The sequence below is a fragment of the Pan troglodytes genome, chromosome 2, assembly GCF_028858775.2.
Source record: "Pan troglodytes isolate AG18354 chromosome 2, NHGRI_mPanTro3-v2.0_pri, whole genome shotgun sequence".
Lineage (NCBI taxonomy): Eukaryota > Metazoa > Chordata > Mammalia > Primates > Hominidae > Pan > Pan troglodytes.
This window is the reverse complement of record NC_086015.1, coordinates 128,453,084-128,478,283: the sequence shown is the minus strand read 5'-3', so window position 1 is coordinate 128,478,283 and position 25,200 is coordinate 128,453,084. Positions and strand designations below refer to the sequence as shown.

The 25,200-nt window shown below is 44.8% G+C and overlaps 1 protein-coding gene across 15 annotated transcripts in view; it reads left to right on the top strand.

Moving 5' to 3' along the window:
* Positions 1-25,200, top strand: part of SLC12A8 (solute carrier family 12 member 8) — a 130,385-nt gene that overhangs the window by 12,566 nt on the left and 92,619 nt on the right. For 10 of the 15 annotated variants that reach the window (XR_010155740.1, XR_010155741.1, XR_010155739.1 and 7 more), the window contains exons 3-5: positions 9,692-9,838; positions 12,785-12,976; positions 21,928-22,159. Coding sequence is in view for 12 of the 15 variants with exons in the window: in XM_009446336.5 (XP_009444611.2) it covers positions 9,692-9,838; positions 12,785-12,976; positions 21,928-22,159 (571 nt within the window). In the remaining 3 variants the exon portion in view is untranslated. Of the gene's footprint in view, positions 1-7,520; positions 7,628-9,115; positions 9,495-9,691; positions 9,839-12,784; positions 12,977-21,927; positions 22,160-25,200 lie in introns of all 15 variants that reach the window. The other 5 variants (XM_016941817.3, XM_063807053.1, XM_063807056.1 and 2 more) reach the window with 3 other exon arrangements.

Here is a 25,200-nt window from a genome sequence, read left to right as displayed (position 1 = left end):
ATTACTGGTGTGAGCCACTGTGGCTGGTCTAGGGTTTTTATCATAGAAGTACTACATGCATGAAGTGAGAAGGATTCACACAATACAGCATGACATGAAATGAAAAGCCTTCCCTCTTTCTTCACTTCTATTCCCCAGTGGCAGTCATTGCTAATGGCTTCTGGTTTTCATGTCTTCTAATTGTTCTCACTGTAACTTTAAATAATATTCTTATACCTCAGTTTCTTAGGTTACCAATTTGTTATCATTTCACTTCCTGTTTCCCATATGAAAAATAGGACATTGGCACACATACACTTCCTTCCATTTCTCTAATTTCATTTCCATTTTTAATAGTTGCTTTGTTATTTTTACATTGTCAAGGTTTATACCATTTTTTTCTGGAACTGTATTTTCATGTTTATTATAGTTGGTTATAAAAATGTATTTTATTTTATTTTTTTTTGAGACCAGGTCTTGCTCTGTCACCCAGGCTGGAGTGCAGTGGCGTGAGCATAGTTCACTGTAGCCTCGAACTCCTGGGCTCAAGCGATCCTCCCACCTCAGCCTCCCAAGTAGCTGGGACTACAGGCATGTGCCACCACACCTGGCCTTTTTTTTTTCTTCTTCTTCTAGAGAAGGGGTCTGATTATGTTGCCCAGGCTGGTCTCAAACTCCTGGCTTCAAGTGGCCCTCCTGCCTTGGCTTCCTAAAGTGTTGGAATTACAGGCATAAGCCACTGCCCCAGGCCTACCCTCTTAACTATTTTTATGTGTACAGTTCAATGGTATTAAATACATTCATAATGTTTTGCAACCTATTTATTTATTTGACAAAATTTTACACTTACAGAAAAGTTGTAATAATACAATAAAAAACCCCACATACTCTTGACTCAGTCGATTCAGATTGACCACTTGTTAACACTTTGCCTTTTTGCTTTATCATTAGACCATTTTCTCTATATATATGTATATATTTTCTCTAAACCATATAAAAACAATTTGGAGACATCATGTCCTTTTATCCATAAATACTTCAGTGTCTATTTCCTAAGAACAAGAATGTTTTTTTACCTAACCACAGTATCTTTTTCAGGATCAGGACATTTAACATAGAAAAATCCTATTGTCAGCCGGGCATGGTGGCTCACGCCTGTAATCCCAGCACTTTGGGAGGCCAAGGAGGGTGAATCACGAGGTCAGGAGATTGAGACCATCCTGGCTAACATGGTGAAACCCCATCTCTACTAAAAATTCAAAAAAATTAGCCGGGCGTGGTGGCATGCGCCTGTAGTCTCAGCTACTGGGGAGGCTGAGGCAGGGGAATGGCGTGAACTCGAGAGGTGGAGCTTGCAGTGAGCCGAGATCACGCCACTGCACTCCAGCCTGGGTGATAGAGCAAGACTCCATCTCAAAAAAAAAAAAAAAAAATCCTATTGTCTAATCTGTAGCTCTACATTAAAATTTTGCCAGTTATCCCACTAACATCCCCCAGCTTCTCCCCAAGACCTCCTTCCAGGATCCAATCCAGGATCATACATGACCCTTAGTTGTGATTTCTCTCTATTTTATTTTATTTGAGACAGAGTTTCACTCTTCTCCCCCAGGCTGGAGTTCAGTGGTGAGATCTCGGCTCACTGCAACCTCTGCCTCCCAGTTTCAAGCGATGCTTCTGCCTCAGCCTCCCGAGTAGCTGGGATTACAGGCATCCGCCACCACACCCAGCTAATTTTTGTATTTTTAGTAGAGGTGGGGTTTCACCATATTGGCCAGGCTGTTTTCGAACTCCTGACCTCAGGTGATCACCCACCTCAGCCTCCCAAAGTGCTGGGATTACAGGCCTGAGCCACCGCTCCTGGCCAGTTGTGACAATCTCTTTAGTCTCTTTTAATCTGGAATAGTCCCTTGGCCTTTCTTTGTCTTTTATGACCTTGACTGTTTTTTTTTTTTTCTTTTCTTTTTTTTTTTTTTAAAGAACACATGTTGGTTATTTTGTAGAATGTCCTCAGGTTTTCTTATTTTTGTTTTTTTGTATTTTATAGGCAGAATTGGGGATGATGTCCCTCAGTTTGGGGAATGACCTGTCACAGGTAGATTTAGGTTTTCTATTTTTGTCAGGAACACCATAGCAGTGATAAAGTACTTTTCCCAGGACATCATAGTAGGAGCTACATAATTTCCATTTGTCCCATTATTGGTGATGTTAACTTTGGCTATTTATTTAAGGTGGTGTCCACTAGGTTAATCCCCTCTAAAGTTACTAATTTCTCTTTTTTGTTAATAAGGAATTTGTAGATGCTTTGAGACTATAGAAATACCCTCTTCCTCATTAATCCTTCACTCACTAGCATTAGCATCCATTGATGATTCTTGGCAGAGCTGGCTATTGCTGTGATGGCTGCAAAATGGTGATTTTCTAACCCCATAATTCCTTCCATATGGATCATTTGGTTTTCCACTGTAAGGAAGGGCTTTCTCTTCTTGCTCCCACACGGGAATGATACCTTTGACAGGGCCACATCAATATAAAAGGGGATATATTTGGCACTACAGCAATTCCAGTTGCTCTTCCAGCCCTCAGCCTCCAGGTCCACTCAGTGACAATAAGCAGAAATAGATATATTATGATCAGTCATGGCCGGGTGGGGTGGCTCACGCCTGTAATCCCAGCACTCTGCGGGGCTGAGACAGGAGGATCACTTGAGCCCAGGAGTTTGAGACCAGCCTGGGCAACAGCGCAAAACTCTGTCTCTACAAAACATACAAAAATTAGCTGGGCATGGTGATGCACACCTGCAATCCCAGATACTCAGGAAGCTGAGGCAGGAGGATTGCTTCAGCCTGGAAAGTTGAGGCTGAAGTGAGCCGTGATCATGCCACTGTACTCCAGCCTGGGTGACAGAGCAAGACCCTGTCTCAAAGAAAAAAAATCGGTTAATTAATTTATTTATGTCTGTATGGACTCAGATTCTTATTCTATTCCTTGAATATTCTATTGCTATTATTTACTTTCAGGGCCAAATTGTGCCAGATTTGGCTAGTGGGAGCCCCTTCAAGTGGCTCTTGTGTCCTTTTGACACATCCTTGTCATTTTTTTCTTTTTAGCACTTCCCTACTTTCTGGTACAAGATATTCCAGACTCATTTTGTACGTTCTCTGCCCTAGCCTTGAATTAGCAACTTCTGCAAGGAGCCCTGGTTCCTTAAAGTGAAGAATGATATTTAGAAATCAAGATCTGGGTGCTAGGTATGTTCATTGCCACTGGGATGTCTTGGCTTATAGTCACTTTTTTTGTTTGTTTGTTTGAGACAAGGTCTCCTTTGTAGCCCAGGCTGGAGTGCAGCAGCATGATCGTAGCTCACTGTGACCTTGAATTCCTAGGCTCAAGCAATCCTCTTGCCTCAGCCTCCTATGTAGCTAGGACTACAGGCATGCACCACCACACCTGGCTACTTTTTCTATTTTTTGTAGAGGTGTGGTCTCATTATGTTGCCCAGGCTGGTCTTAAACACCTGGCCTCAAGCAATTATCCAGCTTCTGTCTCCCAAAGTGCTGGGATTACAGGTGTGAGCCACTGTGCCTGGCCTTATAGACACTTTAAGTGGGCAGAGGGAAGGAATGTAAATATAAATATGTACAGTGATCTATCTAGGTCTCTATATATTAAAAACCATAAATTCATACTAATACGTCTAACTCCAATTCCTCAGTATGGGGGTTATTCTCCTCTTATTTCCTTAGTTGGAATTCCTTCTCCAACTGTGAGAAACTTGACTCTTATTCAATATATTTTGTTATTTGCTTATAATTCACAGAAAGCAGATTTAGAATTGGTAATTCATACTCCTACAAATACCCAAATTTTCTATCTGGCATTTAATATTAATTGCAGTTATTTTTGTTTTCGAATGTGATACATAGTCAAAGTACTGTGTTCATAAGTTACTCTGGTTAGTTCTTTTTCCGCTTTAAGTATGGTTATGTCATTCATTTGAAATACAGCTAGGATAATTTGTTTCTCTTTGCATTCTATTTAGATTTTTAACTTTCATCTTTGTTGATTTAATGGTATTTGATTTTGAGTATATGTAAAATATTAACATGATTCCAAAAATTTTAACTATATGAATGGGTCTACTCACTACATAAGAATTCTTAAATGGATAGAATAGTGGCTGATCCACTGAAGCACCTGGGATAATAACCTTTTTGCAGCTGATGTTTCACTCGTTCACCTGTTATTAGGGGGAGGGCATTAGGGTCTATTTTGCTCCTCCTTGTGTTAAATCCAGGTAGACTTCCTAGCGGCAGCCTGTGTCCAGCAGGAAAAGCTCTGCCCTTTTGCTAAGGAGGTTGGGAAGGGCAGAGGAAGCCCTTGTTTAGGTGGCCTTGACATGGCTGCTGTGGGGTTTTGTCATTTGCCAGGTGACATCAGATTTCCAGAGCTCGTCTCTGGGCTCTGAGTTTTGAGGCTGCTGTGTGGTCCTGGGAGGCAGAACTTCGGCATCAAAGTTTTCACAGCCTCTGATGGTCTTATCACTGTGGGGGCTGAGCCATGTGTGACCAGGTCATGCCCTTGTGAGAATCCCAGCCTTGAACAAGTGTGAAGATGCACAGATATGGAGAAAAAAAAAACAACAGATTGAGTCTGTGGGAATGACTAGATTTCAACCCCAGCTTTCATACCAGCTCTGTGGTAGAAGAGACTGACACAGCCACGAAGACCTCACATTTCTAGGAATGACTAAATCTATACAGACCAAGGGTGCTGCCCAGATCCTAACCCAGGGAAATCAGACTTTGACGGCTCCAATTGGATCCTTGCTTCCTTGGCTACAGAGCCATTTCCATTTCCAGCATCAGTCACATGGTGCAGCACTCACTGGAGGTCCATTCTGGAACTCCCACTACAAAACAGAAGGGATGGGCTCTCTCTTACTCAGAATGCCTGGGCTGGGCAGGGGTTAGAGATGCAGCTTTCAGGGCTGAGCTGTAGAGCAAGGATTCCACTTTAAACATGAAGACAAGTTAGCTGGGGAAAGCAGCAAATGCAGTCAAAAGACTTCTTTGTCTTCCTTCCAACTTCCCTGAAGAAATCCTCATGTATATTTAAAATCCTCTGTTGTGTTTCGTGTTTACACAAACTTTCACAACTATCATCTCATCTAAACTTTACAGAACCCCCCTGAGGCAGGCATGTAGCTGCACATGTGGACTGTGGCCCATGGAACCCACAGCCATGCTGGCGCCCGGCCCAGCTCTCAACCCCTGTGGTCCAGCACATGGGGCCGGTTCAGAGGCAGGGGAAAGGAATGAGGCTCCTCAGTCTGCCCATTGGATTGCAGTTCAGCAGCAGCTTGGGTATATTCTCTGATGTTTAATTAATAATCCAATAATTAACTTTCAGAAAGCCATCTGCTGGTTCGCATGTGTATGTAATCCAGGTGGAACCAGTCTCTGCAGGTGCACTTTGGGAGAAAGGGGCAGGCCGGGTCTTGCTTCCACCTACACCCCTGACCTGCATGGACAGAAGCAGAATTTCTCACCTGATTGCTTTTCCTCCAGCTCCCAGAAAGGAGAAAAGGTGTCATCTCACATTGCAGATGCATTCATGAAGACTTAGCTGGTGACTGTTTGAGGCAAAAGGCTTCTGGGGCTGAGCTCATGTCATTGCCTCTGGCAGAACTTTCCAGCCTCTTACTCAGCTCTGCTTGCTGGATGCAGGATTGAGGGTATTTCCCACTCAGGTGCAACTTCCCCACCTTTCTAGACAACCCCCTACCCCCACCAATCTGCCCCCCACCTCGCTCAAGTATGGAGATTATTCACAGGAGAACGATTTCCCCTTCTGAACTAAAAACACCCACCAGGCAGTCATGGTTTTTCCAGCATGGGGCGCAGGCCCCTGGGCTCAGAGGGACAGGAGTCTGGCTTCTTGTCCTGGGGGCTTGGGAAGGAAGACCCTAGCAATGAGGAGCATGGCAGAGGGATCATCCTGGGCCAGGCGCCAAGTCGCCGCACCCCTGGAACCTGTCAAGCTGGCCCCTGCCAGGCTGAGGGTCTTCAGGGAGGAGAGGACTCTTGCCCTCAGGCATGTTTTATGCTGCCCTTTCTGAAGGATTGATTTGCCCCTTGCTTTTCTTATCCCCCTCATCCTCTATCTCTACTTTGCTGTAGACTCAATGCTGGGCGTAGGGTACATTCCATTTCCCCAGCCCATTATGTCTATGTAATAGGATGTTGAATGGGATTCGTGTTATGCTGGAATTGAGGACTGGGGCCCAAATCTGGGACACTAGGTCCTAAAGAGAGCTACCCATGGTTGGGACCAGACCTCTCTCCTGGTGTTTAACAAGAGAGCCTGGAACTGGCCTAACCTTCAGCAACCATCACCCCAGCCCTTCCACCCCCTCCTCCCCTGGGCAACAGAAATGACTGGGTGGTGGCACTCAGAGAATCTTAGCGTGGACTTTGTGGGAGGGCCTATTTGGGTTGAGGGGTTCCTTCCTTCTGCCTCAGGGGAAGGAATTGGGGATGCAGACTCAGGAGAATCCAGTACTTTGTGTGTATGTGGACGGGAGCTGACATTCTGTCCTCATGTTACATGTCTGCCCATACTGCAGACCGTGGCCCTGCCCCTCAGCCTGTCAGAGCAGGAGCTGAAGAGAACGGGAGAGCATGCAGGACAGAGCAAGAGCTCTCACGACGCAAGGGAGCTGCTTTGAGTTCTCCAGCCAGTCCTCTCCCAAGAGGCGAGCTCTGGGCACTAGCTAAAGTCTGAATGGCATCACAAATGTGGCGAGCCTGGACAAGGGATCTGTGAGAAGAGCGGGGACACACAAGCTGCTACTTCTTTTTTTTTGAGACAGGGTCTCACTCTATCACCCAGCCTGGAGTGCAGTGGTGCAATCTCGGCTCACTGCAACCTCAGCCTCCCAGGTTCAAGTGATTCTCATGCCTCAGCCTCCCGAGTAGCTGGGACTACAGGCACACACAACCACACCCGGCTAATTTTTGTATTTTTTAGCAGAGACAGGGTTTCGCCATGTTAACGAGGCTGGTCTCAAACTCCTGACCTCAAGTGATCCACCCACCTCAGCCTCCAAAAGTGCTGGGATTACAGGCATGAGCCACTGCGCCCAGCCCCAAGCTGCTATTTCTACATGGATGCCTGGGAGGCAGCGTGGCATCTGGGAAATATCCCTCGGGGGCTTTATTTGGCATTTTATTCTGGGGCTTTCCATCTCATCCGCTTCCCCTTTCTCTCTGTTTTGGTTTCGTCCTTTTCCTTCTTTCTCTGTCTCTTGCTGGGCTTATGTAGTGTCTCTCTCTTTCTCCAAGAACATCAGGGTTACTCCCTTGGGGTCAAACCTACGCTCTTCCCACCCAGTCTCCGATGAGCAGACTGTGGGAAGACTTAGTTATGGTTTTTTGTCATGTGGTGAGAAAAGGTAGGTACGCACCCCTCAATATCCTGAAACAAGCTGCCAGGGCTCAGTCACCAAACCCATTTTAAACCAGTTATATTTTCATTCTCAGGGTAAAGGGTTTCCTGAAGTTTCTACCTGCTCTAAGTTTCTACCCTTGAGGCTGATTGACTAGTCCAGTGAGATCAAGGAAATGAAAGGCATTTCATACACCAGCAGGTAAACAAATGCATATGCAAACCAGCCTTCAGAGTGGGAAAATGAAGGCACGCGTGAAAGAGGAATAAGGTTTCTGTCATCACAAAGGCATTCATGGGTGAGGCAGATGTATTCGCAGTTATGCAAAGTCCAGAGTGTTAGAATTTGAAACCTGAAAGACTTAAATTTAGGGGCAAAAAGGGCAAGTAATGTTTAGGTGAGTGTGGGGCAGGGAAAAGCACAGATCTTACAAGTGCTGGGGGAAGCCCTGGCTGTGAGACTGGGCCGTCAGGTTTCTTCTCTCAGCCTCCATCTCCTCAGCCCTCAGTGGGGCCCCCTCCCGGCCTGCCTCACGGGGCTGCTGTGAGGAGCAGAGCAGAGAGCTCCTGTGGAAGCTGATGGCACTCTCTACAGTATTAGTCTTTTTGTTGCTGAGAGTCACTGTTATTACTGAGGAACAGTCGGCCTGTAGCAAGCCACGATAGGAAGTGGAACACAAGCAGAGACAGGAAGTTGGGACCCATCCTGAATTTCGAGATGAGGATCCTGGGAAAAACTCCTGCATTCCCCAGACAGGTCCTTTGGTACCATTTGCTCAAGGACAAGCCTAGATTGGCAGAGTCTTTGTTCCGAACCACGAGGACTGTTCTGACAATTATTGACTTTCAGGAGATTGCTCATTTGTGGTTTGTGAAGGACAGGCAAGCAGTCATGTACATGCATAAATGAAGCTTACGGAGTTGGAGACTGACGGAGACACAGGGGGTCCCCTGGCCCATCAGTCCCATGTGGCTGAACTGAGATCCCTGAGTATTTCTCGAGGCCCCTTCTTGATCTGTGGATGTGTGATACAGGAGGTGGAAGAGGAGCTGGGATCCTCCCTTTTGGTTTTGAGCACATGCCGTTGGCCTCAGCCTTTGGTTCTAGATCCTGGGCGCACCCATTGTTCTCAGCCATTCAGGAGCCATGCCCCGTGGACTCTGGATCTTGGATTTTCCCCTAAACTCTTGATTTTTCTGCCTTTTTATTGTGTTTATGGATAACATTTGCTCACCAGGTCCAGATTCATTGCACACAGTGACTCCTAGCTTTGGATGCCTCCCTCTCCCCACCCACCCCACCCAGCTGAGAACCATAATCACTGCTGTAGTCGTTTGTGGTCACTGGAAGACTCTGTTCATGCTTGAGTTTAGATTAATTGCCAAACCTTCATAAGAGCATTCACAGTGTGAGTTACTACTGGTTTTGTTTAAGATCATTTTAGTATATCCACCAAGTTATGGTTTTTTTAGTAAAGGGTTTCCATTTGAGTGTTTATAAGTGCCTTTGTTATTTGTGAATTGGAAAAATGAGCAAGGAATCTGTTTTTTCATTATTCGCCTCTGATTCCAAACAATTGTCCAGTAATGCTGTAGAATCCTGGGGTATCAGCAGAGATCACTGTATTAGTGCTCAGTAAGGAAAACAGAAATAACTTCAGTCATTTTAAACAGGGAATCTCATCCACAGGGCTGATTGCAGAGGTGTTAGAAGGGCTGAAGGAGCAAAGAGCGCTTCAGAAAGGTTGGCCAAACGTCAACTGCCGGAAGCTGCTGTCCCTGCTAGGACTGGAGGATGAAGAGGGCTCATGACCATGAGCCCCAGGAGGTGAAACCCAGAATCTCACACTCACTTAGAAGTGTCATCTATTGCTTCTGCCTGCATTCCAAGGGCTAGAACTCAGTCACACAGCCACCTCTAGCTGCAAAGAGGCTGGGAGTCTACCTGACTCCCTGACTACTTGAGTGATGACCAGAGGAAAAGGACTACGTTTGTGAATAATGAGTCTCTGCTACATATGGATACGGAATCACTGTTGTTATGAGAGAACAGTGATCCTTTTGTAGAGGTATGCTTCAAGATGTGTGTGTGTGCATGTGTGTGTATGTGCATGCGTGTGTGTATACACACACACTTGCCCTGGCACAATAAGACAGGACTGTTTTTAAGCTGAGTTCTCCTACCTCCCTCCTCCTGTTCCACTCTCTTGCCATCCCTGGCCCTCCCAATGGCCCCTCAGCTGATTTCTGTGTGTTCTGTTTGCAGGATGCCCTGGCCCAGCCCCAGCCCTGGTGGAAGACCCAGCTGTTCGTGTGGGAGCCTGTGCTGTTTGGGACCTGGGATGGTGTGTTCACATCCTGCATGATCAACATCTTTGGGGTTGTGCTCTTCCTGAGGACTGGCTGGCTGGTGGTGAGTGCTGAGTTGGTGGCCTGGAGCCTCTCACGGGCCCAAGACAGGAAAGCTCTGCCACTCTTGCATTCTACAGTGCAGGCCACAGATTCCTGAAGCACAGATGCTCCTGAAACATGAAACAGAAGCAAGCACGACGAATAGCTAGCATTGCTTGTTAAATGAGCATCCTGTGAACATAGGCTTCCGAATTTCTAATGGAAACCTCACACCGTAGATTTAACTGCAGAATAGAGCACAGAAGTCAGGGCTCATCATGGGCGGGACTTGAGATGGGTCAGAGAGATCAGATTGATGGCAATTTTGCCTCCAGCTTGTGGCCCTCTGTAGTTTTCCCGGTATTCTTCACTTCATCTTGGGCCCGCCCACATGGTTGCCTTCCCCCACCACACTGCAACCCTGTAGGTAAGACTGTGCATGGGGATGCTTGGTCAGAGGTGTGGGCCGCCTACCTCTAGGGATGGATTGCCTAGGATGGACTCTGCTGTGTGAGATCCTGGGGGTCAGTTCATCTCCCCCTGTAGAAGGAACAAAAGGCCTCTTCTTTAATTCTTATGCAAAAGCATCCTAGGACCTTCCAAGCAGATGTGTGTCTGGAGCAGGGGTTCTCAGTCCCACACACAGTGCCATCTCATGCAGTGGGACTTCAGTAGACCACACAGGTGCGCAGAACAAAAGGCAAGCCAGTCACCATCTAAACATGGATGAGCACCTGCTGTGGGCCAAGCACTACTTAGTGCCAGTGGGATCACAAAAGACAAGACATGGCCTGGGCCCTCATCCCCTCCTCTCCTCCCCGCCCAGCCCTATGAGCTAACAGCTGTGGTGGGTAGATATTGCATTAGGAGAGTTCTGAAAACAGCATTAAGTCCCTTGGGGTGGAACAGGCTATGAGTGCTGCAGTCACTGAGGTGTCAGGAAGCCTTCCTGGAGGAGATGCAGTTGAGCCAGGCTTTGAAGGGTGAGCTGGACTAGATGGGTGAAAGAGAGGAGGCCATTCAAGGTGTAGAATCTACTAGTCAGGATTCTCCAGAGAAACAGGCCAATGCCAACAGAAGATGTAAGTATGTCATGTATATATTAGCAGGTAAGGATTGATGCTGCAGTCTTGAGTCTGAAGGCTGGAAATGCAGGAAGAATTTCTGTATTGCAGCTTGGAGGCAGAATTCCTTCCTCTTTGGGAAACCAGCCTTTGCTTGTAAGGCCTTCAACTGATTAGACGAGGCCCACCCATACTATGGAGGGTAATCTCCTTTACTTAAGGTCAACTGATAGTAAATATTAATCACATCTGAAAATCACCTTGACAGCAACATTTAGACTAGTGTTTGACTAAACAATTAGTTGCCGTAGTCTAGCCAAGTTGACATATAAAATTAACCATTACATAGGCAAATTTGGGGAGATTTAAGCTCCTTTATAGTGGGATGTACAGGATTCTTAGCCCCCATAAGAAGTCTGGGCAAGGCCAGACCTTCCTAAGCTCTCATTCTACACCACACTCAGATCCTCAGCTCAGGTTTCGGCCTTAGCCACAGCCAGGGTGGGTCTCAGACCAGCAGTGGAGCCCTTGAGCATTATATTATGAACACTGGAACAGAGTACAACTGACTTCCAGGACAATTTTCCAGCTCATGTTAGGCCACTCAGCTCTTGAACTGGCTCTGCCCACTCCTAGGACCCTCTCCAGCACTCACAACACATGGAGTCTTGACTATCAGGAGTCTTCCTTGCTTTCTATTGCAAAACATGTGACATTACATCTCCTTCTTAGAAGTGCTGTGTCCACTGCCTCTCTGCGACTCTTGCTTTTCACACTGAAATGTGTCTGTCTACATGTGTTCATCTCCAGGCATGCATGGTTTGTTTATTCGCTCAACAAGCATTTAATGAACACCTATTTTGTGGAGGTTATGCTAAGCACTGAGAATATGAAGGGGAAGAAAACATGATCCTGCTCCGTATTAGTCCATGTTACCTTGCTATAAAGGAATACCTGAGGCTAATTTATGAAGAAAAGAGGTTTATTTAGCTCACAGTTCTGCAGGCTGTACAAGAAGCATGGCACCAGCATCTGCATTTGGTGAGGCCTCAGCAAGCTTTCACTCATGGGGGAAGGTGAAGGGGGAGCAGCGTGCCACATAGCCGGAGAGAAGGCAAGAGAGATGCCAGGCTCTTTTAAACAACCAGCTCTCCTGTGAACGAACAGAGTGAGAACTCACCCATTACTGTGGGAGGACACCAAGCCATTCACGAGGGGTCCACCCCCATGACCCAAACACCTCCCACCAGGCCCCACCTCCAACATTGGGGATCACATTTCGACATGAGATTTGGAAGGGATCCAAATCCAAACATCTAAACCATATCATTCTACCCTGGAGCTCACAGCCTAGAGGTCAAAACTGGCTTGGAAACAGACTCAATATGACAAGTCCTGTGAAAAGTACTAAGCCCTGGCACTGGAGGAGCCCAGAGAAAGGGTTACAGGGCCAGCTTCCTGGTGAGAAATCCTAAACGTTGAGGCCTAAAGGATATGCTGGAGTTAACCTGACAAAGGTACAGAATGACCAGGAGAGGCCTTCCAGGCAGGGGAATCAGCATGAGGAGGGGTGGGGGTGGGGAGAGAACTTGTCGCTGCACGTCAGGCACAAAGTGAGATTAGGAGGCACCTCGTGAGGGCATCAGCAGCTCTGACTGTACCCTATAGGTGGGAGAGTCATTGAAGAATTTGCATCCAGGACGCTTCCCTTCACTTAGAACTTCTTCCTGGCCTTGGCTGTTGTGGTGCTTGCTTTGTCCTTTTTAGTTGTCCTGACTCTGTGCCCCCGCCCCTGGCCCCTATTCCAGTGCTGTGGGAGGAGGGGAGGTGGTCAATGCCCCCAGCAGGGAGCTGGCGGGGCCTCCTCACCTAATCCAACCTTGCTCCTTGCTATTCTGCTGCAGGGAAACACAGGAGTGCTCCTGGGCATGTTCCTGGTGTCCTTCGTCATCCTGGTGGCCCTCATCACGGTGCTGTCTGGCATTGGCGTCGGGGAGCGCAGCAGCATCGGCAGCGGTGGCGTCTACTCCATGATCTCCTCGGTCCTGGGTGGGCAGACGGGAGGCACCATCGGGCTGCTCTATGTGTTTGGACAGGTGAGGCCTGCGCCCGGGATGCTTCCCCTGCCTGGCCCTCTGCCACTTTCTTCTTGTCCATTTCCTCACTTGACCTGGTGAGAGGCGAGGGTGGGGACAATTGCCGCATGTGACAGACGAGCAGGCTGGGGCTCTGAAGGGAATTCAGCAGAGAGTCAAGTCACTATCCAGGGCCTGACCTCTTAGTCCAGCACTCCTTTCCCTCTGCCACTCCCGCCTCCTGGATGCCTGATGTAACCAGCAGGGCAGGGCCTGGCCAGCACATTCTTGCTGTTCAATCTGGGGACCAGATTGCATGACAGTGGCTGAAGCCCAGGTGGCAACCAGGTGGCCTGGGCCCTGGGACGCTTTTTTACTGAAGATGGGTATTTTGCCTGTGCCAAAGGGCTTTCCTAGAAGCAGGCACTTCTCAAATGAGCTGGAGCTCCCGGGAGCATTTGATAGCTCGGGTGGCCTTCACAGGGAGGCTGACAGCCTCTTGTGTGGACGCCCTGTCTGAGAGGGAGAATGTTAATGAGGAGTGTGCTTCATCAGAATGGACGGAGGCACTCCGAAAATGAGCGAGTAGGGGGAAATCCTAAGGCTTTTTTAGCTAAAACACAGGCATGGTGACTTAATGCTGAGGGAACAAAGTACAGACATTAAGAAGCAGTTCTTTGTCAGCATTTCTTGGATTGAAAAAGGCTTTTATGAGAGTGCAAATGGTGGTGGGTGGTTGAAAAAACAGTTTAAAGAGAAGAATTTGTCTAAGTAAGAGTGTGCAAGAATCTCCCCAGAGAAAGCATCGGTTTTGTTTCTTTTATTTTTAGGCAGCAGGAGCAGGGTGTTTCAGCATAAATACATCTGATTCTCGAACAGCACAGAGCTGCGTGTGTGCATGTGTGGGCGGTGGGGGTGCCTGTGTGTGTCTAAGACAGTGCAGGGAAGGCAAACAGATGGCCTCTGCACTCTTAAAAAGCACTTGCCTTGACTGCAGAAAGTTATTTAAGTATAGTAGTTGGAGAGGGGAGTAATAAATGGTCAGTTTACTTTATTACCCTGGGGACTTGGTATATAAATTTTTTTTTTTTTTTTTTACTTCTCTGCTATTTTATAGCCAACCAGGCTGCAAGGTAGGCAAAATCCTGCTTTCCCCCTCTTGGTGCAGACACCAAGTGAGCCTCTAGAGGCAGATGCCATGGATGGGCACTGGTGTGAACACCCCTGGACAAAGACAGGGAGCTGTGCTGCTGAGAGTCCCACTTACATGGGCTGATTTGGAAAAAAGATGTTCACAGATAAGATGTTTTCTAAGTGCTGGCGGCCACGGCCTGAGACGCCACTGCCCCAGCATCCCAGCTATTTTCCTGCCTTTCCACTTGGGCCCTGGTCCCAAACATTAGAGTCCCCCTGGTCACTGTCTCTGGAGTGCCTGTGCTTTGTTTGTAGCTGGCGTGGGCCGGGAGTCCCTGATCAGGGTGTGGTTAGTGTGTAATCCTTTTTATAAATTGCTGAATTTGGTTTGTTAACATTTTGTGGAGGATTTTTGTGTATATATTCATGAGGGATATTGGTCTGTAGTTTCCTTGTGATTCTTTGTCTGGTTTTGGTGTCAGGCTAATTCTGGCCTCGTAGACTGAGTTGGAAGGTGTTCCCTCCTTCTCTATTTTTTGGAGGAGTTTGTGAAGGGTTGGTGTTAATTCTTTAAACATATGGTAGAATTTTGCCATGAAGCCATCTGGTCCTGGGTTTTTTTTGATAGAAAGTTTTTTGGTTACTAATGGAATCTCTTTACTTATATAGGCATATTCTGATTTTCTACTTCTTCTTGATTTAGTTTTGATAGTTTATATCTTCCTAGGAATTTGTCCATTTCTTTTTTTTTTTTTTAATCTGGGAATTTTGTTTTGTTTTTTGTTTTTTTGTTTTTGAGACGCCGTTTTGCTCTTGTTTCCCAGGCTGGTGTGCAATGGCGTGATCTTGGCTCACCACAATCTCCACCTCCTGGGTTCAAGCAATTCTCCTGCCTCAGCCTCCCGAGTAGCTGGGGTTACAGGCATGCGCCATCACGCCCGGCTAACTTTGTATTTTTAGTAGAGATGGGGTTTCTCCATATTGGTCAGGCTAGTTTTGAACTCCCGACCTGAGGTGATCCGCCCGCCTCGGCCTCCCAAAGTGCTGGGATTACAGGCGTAAGCCACTGTGCCCGGCCATGAATTTGTCCACTTCATGTAGGTTATCTAATGCATCGGCATATTAATTGTCTATAGATTTTCTTATAGTCCTTTTTATTTGTGTAAGTTTGGTGGTAATGTCTCCCCTTTCATTCCTAATTTAAATAATGTCTTCTCTTTCTTTTTTCTTGATCAGCTTAGATAAAGGTGTGTTTACAAAGAACTAATTATTGGTTTTGGTGATTTTCTCTATTGTTTTTCTGGTCCCTAATTCATTTCTGCTCTGACCTTTATTGATTCCTTCTTCTGCTTGCTTGGGTTCACTTTGCTCATCTTTCCCTAGTTTCTTAAGGTGACAGGTTGGGTTACTGATTTGAGCTCCTCCTTCCTCTAGGGTGCGGTTGGGGTTTTGAGGCTCCCTATTCCTTGTTCTTATTAACTCCCTCAGCCCTCATTCCAGGGCATGTGTGCATTCATTTATTTCTAATGATTGTCAAAACAGATTCCCTGATTTTACCCCCAAGCAGGGGTCAGCAAACTTCTATAAAGGGCAGATCATAAATATTTTGGGTTTTGAGGGTCATATGGCTTTGTCACAACTACTCAACCCTGCCACTGTAGCGTGAATGCAGCCACAGATAAATGGCTTACAAAAAACGGGTATAGTTGTGTCCCAATAAAACTTTATTTACCAAAATAATCAGCAAGAAGGATTTGGCCAGTGAGCCAGTTTGTCAATCCCTTCCCTAGAGCATCAAAACTGAGGAGATATTAACACTTAAAGTAACGATTTTAAAAGCTTGCAGGTCGGGCGTGGTTGCTCACGCCTGTAATCCCAGCACTTTGGGAGGTCAAGGCAGGTGGATCACCTGAGGTCAGGAGTTGGAGACCAGCTTGACCAACATAGTGAAACCCTGTCTCTACTAAATACAAAAATTAGCCAGGCGTGGTGGCGCACGTCTGTAATCCCAGCTGCTTGGGAGGCTGAGGCAGGAGAATTGCTTGAACCTGGGAGGCAGAGGTTGCAGTGAGCTGAGAATGCGCCACTGCACTCCAGCCTGGGTGACAGAGCGATACTCCATTTCAAAATAATAATAATAATAATAATAATAATAAAAAGTAAAACAAAAGCTTGCAAAGGCTCGTCATTGCCCTGCATCCTACAAAACCCTTCCCCCTTCATCCCTCTCAGGCCTTGGTGGCAGGGCCTGCTCTGTGGGACCAAACTCTTTGTCAGGGGAGGAGACGATGGACTAGAGAATCTCCTCACTCCCTGCTCCACTTACCTGTGTGGGCCTGAGGGTTCTTGGTGACTGTTTAACCTGAACACCAAAATGTCTAGCTTCAGCCTGTGCTGACACGTGGAAGAACGTTCATTAGTGGCTCACATGCTTTGTGCTGGACTCTGTATAAAAACAATGAATGACTGGAAAGTTTTTATGGACCTGATGTAGGCCTGGAGTTTTTGTTATGGGTGTTAACGCATATTTGGGACATATGTGTTAATCCACCAACTCTTTAACCTTAAACCTGGAAGTTTGTGTCAGAAGGGGAGGGGTGTTGAGGGGCAGCGCTGATCCTCCAGGTAAGGTGGAAGGAAAATGCCTGTGATTGTCAAGGTGCAATTTTGCTAAAAGAATTACCTTGGAATGGAAGCATTACACTCTGAAAATAGGCCACTTTCTCTCTTTAAAATGGTGAGCAACACCCACTGTGTCTTGTGAGAAGGAATTGGGCTTTTCTCTGTGGAGAATGAAAAAGAAAAGGAATGCCTGGTCTAAGATTTAGGAGGAAATAGAATACGTTTAACGTATAACAAACCCTTAAGACATTTACACATTAAACACACCGCCAGGAATGTTTTCCAAGGAAAGCAGCATTCACGTTGGAAGGGGTACCGCCTCTGGGGTGGCTGGATTGCTCTAGGGAAGGCTGGGCAGTTGCTGAGAGTGTGGACGAAGGCCTTGAGTCCTGGGCTGCTTCCCTAAACCTGGGCAGACAGGGTGATGATATACCCTGATTTAGTTTTTGCGTAAACATAAGGGTACTTTTAATATGTTTGCTTGTATTTTTTAATAAAATGCTTTGACAGTTACATAATGATATTCATTGTAGTCAGTTAACACATTGGAGACAATGAAAAGAAAGAGTTTTCCCCCACACCCTTGAGGTGATCCCAGTGTTCTCTTTTGGAACATTTCCCTCGGCTTATACACATGTATTTATGGATTTTTGAAGTGCTTGCTTGTTTTTACAAAAATGGGGACAAGGCCAAGGCCAGGCGCGGTGGCTCACGCCTGTAATCCCAGAACTTTGGGAGGCCAAGGCGGGTGGATCATGAGGTCAGGAGTTCGAGACCAGCCTGACCGATACGGTGAAACCCTGTCCCTACTAAAAATACAAAAATTAACCAGGCGTGGTGGTGCACACCTGTAGTCCCGGCTACTCGGGAGTCTGAGGCAGGAGAATCACTTGAACCCAGGAGGCAGAGGTTGCAGTGAACCAAGATCACGCCGCTGCACTACAGCCTAGGCGACAGAGCAAGACTCTGTCTCAAAAAAAAAAAAAAAAAAAAAAAAATGGGGACAAATTTCATACATTATTCCATGGCTTGTAGTTCTCACTTTAAGTAATAGATATATCTCTTGGTCAATGTTTTAAACCAATGCTTTTTAAATGGTTACTTAATATCGTATAGTATAAATATACCATAATTTATGGCTCATTTCTATTCTCCATTCATTCTTTTTTAAATTTTTTTTGAGACAGGGTCTCAGTCTGTTGCCTAGGGTGGAGTGCAGTGACGCCATCACAGCTCACTGCAGCCTGGCACTCCTGGGCTCCAGTGATCCTCCCACCCCAGCCTCCCGAGTAGGTGAGACTACAGGCATGCACCACTATGCTCAGCTAATTTTTAAATTATTTTTGTAGAGACAAAGTTTTGACATGTTACCCAGGCTGGTCTTGAACTTCTGGGCTTAAGCAATCCTCCCACTTTGGTGTCCCAAAGTGCTGGGATTATAGGCGTAAACCACTGCACCCGGCACCCAGCCTTGTATTTTTTTGTAGAGACAAGGTTTTGCCATGTTGCCCAGGCTGGTCTTGAACTCCTGGACTCAAGTGATCCTCTCACCTTGGTCTCCCAAAGTGCGGAGATTACAGGCATGAGCCACTGGGCCTGGCCCTCTATTCATTCTTTACTCTCCTCTGTATATGTAGTTTTTTTCCTAATAGTCTATATTTTTGCATTTTCTCTTTTCTTTGTAATCAGGCTACCAGAGGCTTATCTATTTAATTTTTTTTAAAAGATCAGCTTTTGTTTCTTGTATTTTTCTTTTGTTATTTTTTCTTCTATTTCATTAATTTCATATTTCTTTATATAAAATACTTCTCTCTATTATCTTTTTATTTATGTTGATATTTTTGTGACTGAAGTTAATACTTCGTTCCTTTATTTTTCTTTTTAACTAATAAAATCATTTAAGACTACATTTTTCTCTTCTGAACCCAAGTTTAGTTATGCCTCTTGAGTTTTTGAATAAAACATTCTCTTTTTCATTACTTTGTAAAAAATATAAAATTTTATTTTTCATTTCTTTTGACTTTGGCAACATGTGTCAGTTATTTTTCTATTGCATTTTGGTTGATTTGGAAGTTCTACTATGCTTTTAGTTCTTCTAGTAGTGACAGTCTACCCTCAGAAGTCATAATTAAACTTATCCTTTTCTATCATAATTTTCTACACTTCTCAACCAAGACACATTATTTACTAGCTCCTCTACCAACCAAATATTAAACTTCTATGATACATTTACTTTCCTACTCTCCATAAACACCCCCACTTCTACCCCCAGACTCATTGTGAGAAGACAGTTTAATTTTGGACTGTTAATTGCTTTCCTTAAAGTAAGTCTCTTTGGTTTCAAGCATCCTTATTTACAACTTATATTGCAAATTTCCAGTGATGGTACCATCATCTATTTAGCATCAACAAAGTATCTTATGATATTCATAGCTAGCTACTGTTTCCTCTTCTTCAGCAGCGAAGAATAACAAAGTCATAATAATGACGGTAGCTATTATTATTATTATTATTTTCTGCCCAGGCTGGAGTGCGGTGGCGTGATCTCAGCTCACTGCAACCTCTGTCTCCCGGGTTCAAGCGATTTTTCTGCCTCAGCCTCTCAAGCAGCTGGGACTACAGGTGCACACCACCGTGCCTGGCTTATTTTTATTTTTAGTAGAGATGGAGTTTCACCATGTTGCCCAGGCTAGTCTCAAACTTCTGGCCTTAAGTGATCTGCTCTCCTTGGCCTCCCAAAGTGCTGGGATTACAGGTGGTAGCTATTGTTTCTACAACTCTATGAGCCAGATATTGTTCTAGGTCTTTACATAAATCATCTCATTTAGTTCTCACAGTAACCTTTTGAAGGTTACTATCATTATCTGTATTTCATGGAGGGGTTAAAACACTTTCCCAAGTCAGCCAGGATTTGGCCTTAGATATTTTGGCTTCGCAGTCATGCTCCTAACCACCATGCCCTTACAAGCCTCCTGAGGAGCTTCCCCTGCCCCCTACCCTGCCCCATCCCCTGTTGCTGGCATCTTTGGGCTAAAAAGCAATTTTAGATACAAACCAGAAGGATGAGATCCACTGGAGTTACTGGGAACAAAAGGCAGCATTTACAGCTTGGCTCACATTGCGCGAGCAAATTGTTCTACTGCTAGGAAAAAAAAATCAGTTTGGAAGCTTTGGATGCAGATGGTCCCATGGCATCATCCTCTGCATGTCAGAGACATCAGGTACCTGGGAAAGTGGTGCCCATATAAATGGTATCCATTGCTACATTTTTGTCATTTATTTTATTTACTTTTATTTTGCTCCGATAATTTTGACCATGAAGAGTCCTGTTGACCTGGCCAAATACTGATGAAATAACGTCACTATCACACATCACACTCTTGGTGTTTAGTAAAGAGGAAGTTTGAGTTCTGAGATGAATGCAGGAAAACATTAGTCTCTCTGTCTTTCTCTTTCTCTCTTTCTCTCTCTCTCTCTCTCTCAGAAATGATTGTATTTCCCTCACATTCCTTGGGCTTTCCACCTCATCCTAATATGGACAGAAATGTTTACCACTATGGGATGCTGGAATAACTGTTAAGCTAAGTGTAAATTTGGGGGATGCTGACAAACATGATATGTGCCTAGCTGCAAAGTGAGCTGATCTCATTGAAGAATGGGGCCTTGTTCACAAGCTCCTTTCAAATCCAGAAGTTATATTACCCTTTTGCCTTTACACGAAAGGGCTGGAACTCATGGAGCCTGCTTCCCAGAGCACCTTTTATATGATCAGCATATCACAAAGTATTTATTGAATGCTTGCAACATACTTAGCAAATGCAAGTATTTGAAGAGGTACAATCAGCATAAACAATTTTTTAAGATATTTGCATTCTTGGTTGTGGGGTGGGGAGACAAACTTACGTTCATGACATGATAATAGAATATGGAACCAGATAATTAATTGTATGGCCTTAGCAGTTAGCTTACTATTTATTCAGAAAAAGAGGTTGAGGAGAGGCTTCATGGAAAAGGAGGGACTTGAACGAATGAGGCCCTAATAGAATTTGTTCCCAGAGAATGGCAAGGACAGGGCTACAGTGATTAGAGTGACCAGCTGGCCCTGGGGGGCAGTGAAGGACAAACCTGAGGAGAGAAGAAGGCTGAGGCTGAGGAATTAGGAAAAGTGAGACTGATGTTATTTTCAACAATTTAATTTGAAATGATCTTTCAAATATTTCCCAAAAGATAAAATCATGATACTCAGGCAAATATAAGAAAAACATGTGCCAAGGATTTCATTTCATTTTTTTAAAAAAAGATTATATAACAAATACTCATAGGAAGCGTCACCTGGACCAGGGGTTGTATTTAATTTATGAATTAATGGAGGAGCCAGTAAGATGTTAAAGAGCATCTGCAAAGGATGCTGGGTGGACAGAGGTCAGATTAGTAAATTCATAACTAGGCAGTTGAATAAATAAATGTTAGGATAAGATTGCTGGGTTAGATAGAAAATCAGTTAATGTCTTACAGGACAACAAATCCTAATCTTTTGGGTTATATGTTCCACTGGACAGAAGTTATTTGCATCTGTACTGGAAAAAAATCCATAAGGTAACATGTAACTTTATTAAATCTGGGGCATATAATGCATTTAATCAACAGCAAATAGTGAGTAAAATGAAGTACATTCACCTAGATAGTCCTTAGGTAGCCTTCGCCACATATGACGTTGAAAAAGACGTGCCACTCACTTTTTTTTCTATTGCTAAGTTTTAGATAATTTTAAAAATAATACTGACCTATAGAGAAATGAAGAAAAATCTGGTTTACTGCAGTGTCCTTTTAAGGCTCTGTAGATGGGACCCCCTGTGTGTTCTTGTTCTATATTTAGTTCTTGAATAACTCGGACTGAGAAATCCGGAGGCCTCTTTAGCCCAGTGTCCCATCTTCTTCCTCCCATAGTCTTTTCATCTTTGTTATCACTGACAGCCAGCTCTCAGCTTGGGTTCCTCCTTCATTCTTTAGTTGAGATGTAGACAAGTAGAAATGGGGCCTGAGGCAGGTTCACGGGTGGGAAGGGCTCGTTTAACCCTGCACTGGTCCCAGGCACTGAGCCTTGGTGCCAGTGAGTGTGTCTGATGGGGGTGCAGGGTTCTCAGCGCTGGGCGGTTCTGCCCATGGGCCCATGCCTTTCTGTCCTGCTGACTCTTCTACCTGGAATCGCATGTCAGTGTGTTGCAGGTGCCATGTACATCACCGGCTTTGCTGAATCCATCTCGGATTTGCTGGGCCTCGGGAATATTTGGGCTGTGCGAGGAATTTCAGTTGCGGTGCTTCTGGCCTTGCTGGGCATTAACCTCGCAGGTGTCAAATGGATAATCCGCCTCCAGCTGCTGTTGCTGTTCCTGCTGGCCGTGTCCACACTGGACTTTGTGGTGGGTTCTTTCACCCACCTGGACCCAGGTAAGCCTTTCAGAGTCCAGTATGTGGCCTTATGGATCTTCACTGCTTTGGAGATGTTTGTAGGTGTGAGTTTGCCCACCCCATCTCCCCCTAACCCCCATAGGCTTTACCATAGGCTTTACCTACAATTGGTGTGAGCTGTTCCTGGATCAGGTGAGCAGGTGTGTCTTGGAGCAGCTTCATGAGGCTAGAAGCTCCTCTTCACACAGACATCGCCTAGCACATTTTCTATGTGTCCTTTTATTTTCTTTTTTTAATGTATATTTATTTATTTATTTATTATTATTATACTTTAAGTTTTAGGATAACATGTGCACAACATGCAGGTTAGTTACATATGTGTACATGTGCCATGTTGGTGTGCTGCTCCCATTAACTCGTCATTTCCATTAGGTATATCTCCTCATGCTATCCTCCCCCCTCCCCCCACCCCACAACAGTCCCCGGTGTGTGATGTTCCCCTTCCTGTGTCCATGTGTTCTCATTGTTCAATTCCCACATATGACTGAGAACATGCGGTGTTTGGTTTTTTGTCCTTGCGATAGTTTGCTGAGAATGATGGTTTCCAGCTTCATCCATGTCCCTACAAAGGACATGAACTCATCCTTTTTTATGGCTGCATAGTATTCCATGGTGTATATGTGCCACATTTTCTTAATCCAGTCTATCATTGTTGGACATTTGGGTTGGTTCCAAGTCTTTGCTATTGTGAATAGTGCCGCAATAAACATACTTGTGCATGTGTCTTTATAGCAGCATGATTTATAATCCTTTGGGTATATACCCAGTAATGGGATGGCTGGGTCAAATGGTATTTCTAGTTCTAGATCCGTGAGGAATCGCCACACCGACTTCCACAATGCTTGAACTAGTTTACAGTCCCACCAACAGTGTAAAAGTGTTCCTATTTCTCCACATCCTCTCCAGCACCTGTTGTTTCCTGACTTTTTAATGATTGCCATTCTAACTGGTGTGAGATGGTATCTCATTGTGGTTTTGATTTGCATTTCTCTGATGGCCAGTGATGATGAGCATTTTTTCATGTGTTTTTTGGCTGCATAAATGTCTTCTTTTGAGAAGTGTCTGTTCATATCCTTTGCCCCCTTTTTGATAGGGTTGTTTGTTTTTTTCTTGTAAATTTGTTTGAGTTCATTGTAGATTCTGGATATTAGCCCTTTGTCAGATGAGTAGGTTGCAAAAATTTTCTCCCATTATGTAGGTTGCCTATTCACTCTGATGGTGATTTCTTTTGCTGTGCAGAAGCTCTTTAGTTTAATTGTATCCCATTTGTCAATTTTGGCTTTTGTTGCCATTGCTTTTGGTGTTTTAGACATGAAGTCCTTGCCCATGCCTATGTGTCCTTTTATTTTCTTGCTATTAAAAAAACCAGGCCAGGCACAGTGGCTCATGCCTGTATTCCCAGCCCTTTGGGAGGCCGAGACAGGTGGATCACCTGAAGTCAGGAGTTTGAGACCAGCCTGACCAACATGGTGAAACCCTGTCTCTACTAAATACAAAAAAAATTATTTAGCGAGATCTGTTTGTTGCTAAAGCTGTTCCCTGAGGTGAGAAGTGGGGCCTGTTTTTGCACGATGATATGCTGTCTTTTTGTGACAGCAACTCTGCTTTTCCCCTTGGAGGCCAGCCCTGATGTGCACCTACACAGTCCTGCCTTTTAGAAAAATGTTGGTTGTGGGAAGGTCAGCATTCGGTTGGCATCCACTGATCTGGCCTTACTACTTCTGAGCATGTTAAAATCTTCTGTTGGAAAACTGTCACTCCCCTGAACTCCCTGAGTATCCCCTACCCTCTGGCATCCTAGTCCCTCTCCAGGAACCTTCAGATGCCCCAACGATCCGGCACCTAAAGGGTTAACCCCAGGGCCCACTCTAATGCTCAGGGCCAATGTGATGTCCATACTGATCACCTGGAGCCCAGGCTTTGCAGCTTGCTAAATATTTGACGCATCTCCAGGAAGGAAACAGTGATTTTTTTTTTTTTCCTGGCCATGTACCACCCTGCAGAGATGGCCTGCATATGGAGGGAGACTTGCTGGCCTTTGGCTCATCAAACTGTCAGTGAAGGAAAGACAGAGTCCACTCAGGTCCCTGATTCCTTGTACTTCCCCCTCCAGTGACACGGTTGCTGGAAGAGCTTAATTAGTGAAATTGCAAGGCCGTGCTACTGGCTTCTTTGAAACCTCACACTAGCCTGATGTATTTTCCTTCTTCTTGATTAGAAGTTTTCTTGGCTGCTCTTCTAAGTTACTCCAAATATTTTTCCTTCCTTCTGGTCAATACATTAGTAGAGTGTAGTGTGAGATGAAATTTATTTTCAACCATTCCCATAGCAACTGGCTCCTCAAGAATCTGTTTTTGGTATCACTGATGTTTCATATGGGATATTTTCTTTGTGGTTAAAAATCCAAACTGAAACCAAACTATAAACCTTCAAAATGAATTTAACAGAGTGATTTCAACTCTTAAAAAATGAGGACATATATGTAGACATTTGAAAAAAAGACTGGAAGGAACTATGCATAATAGTGACTATCTTTCTGTTGAGATTATATGTGGCTAAATTATCTTATTTCTACTTTTCCTTCAAATGACCAGTGTTACTTTTTTTAAAAAAATTAATTCACTTTTAGAGCAGTTTTAGGTTTATGGAAAATTAAGCAGATAGTACAAAAGTTCCCACATACCCCTTTTCTCTCTCCCCCACCACAGTTTCCCCTATTATTAATATCCTGTGTTAATGTGGTACATTTACTGGAAGTGATGAACCAATATTGATATGTTATTGCTAATAGTTTAGGGTTCACTCAGTATTATACATTCTATGGATTTTGACAATGTACAATGTTACGTATGCAGCATTACAGCATCATACAGATGAGTTTCACTGCCCTAAAAATTCCCTGTGCTTTGCCTTTTAATGCTCCCCAACTCCTGGCAACCACTGATCTTTTTACTGTTTCCATAGTTTTGCCTTTTCCAGAATGCTGTATAGTTGGAACCATACAGTACATAGCATTTTCA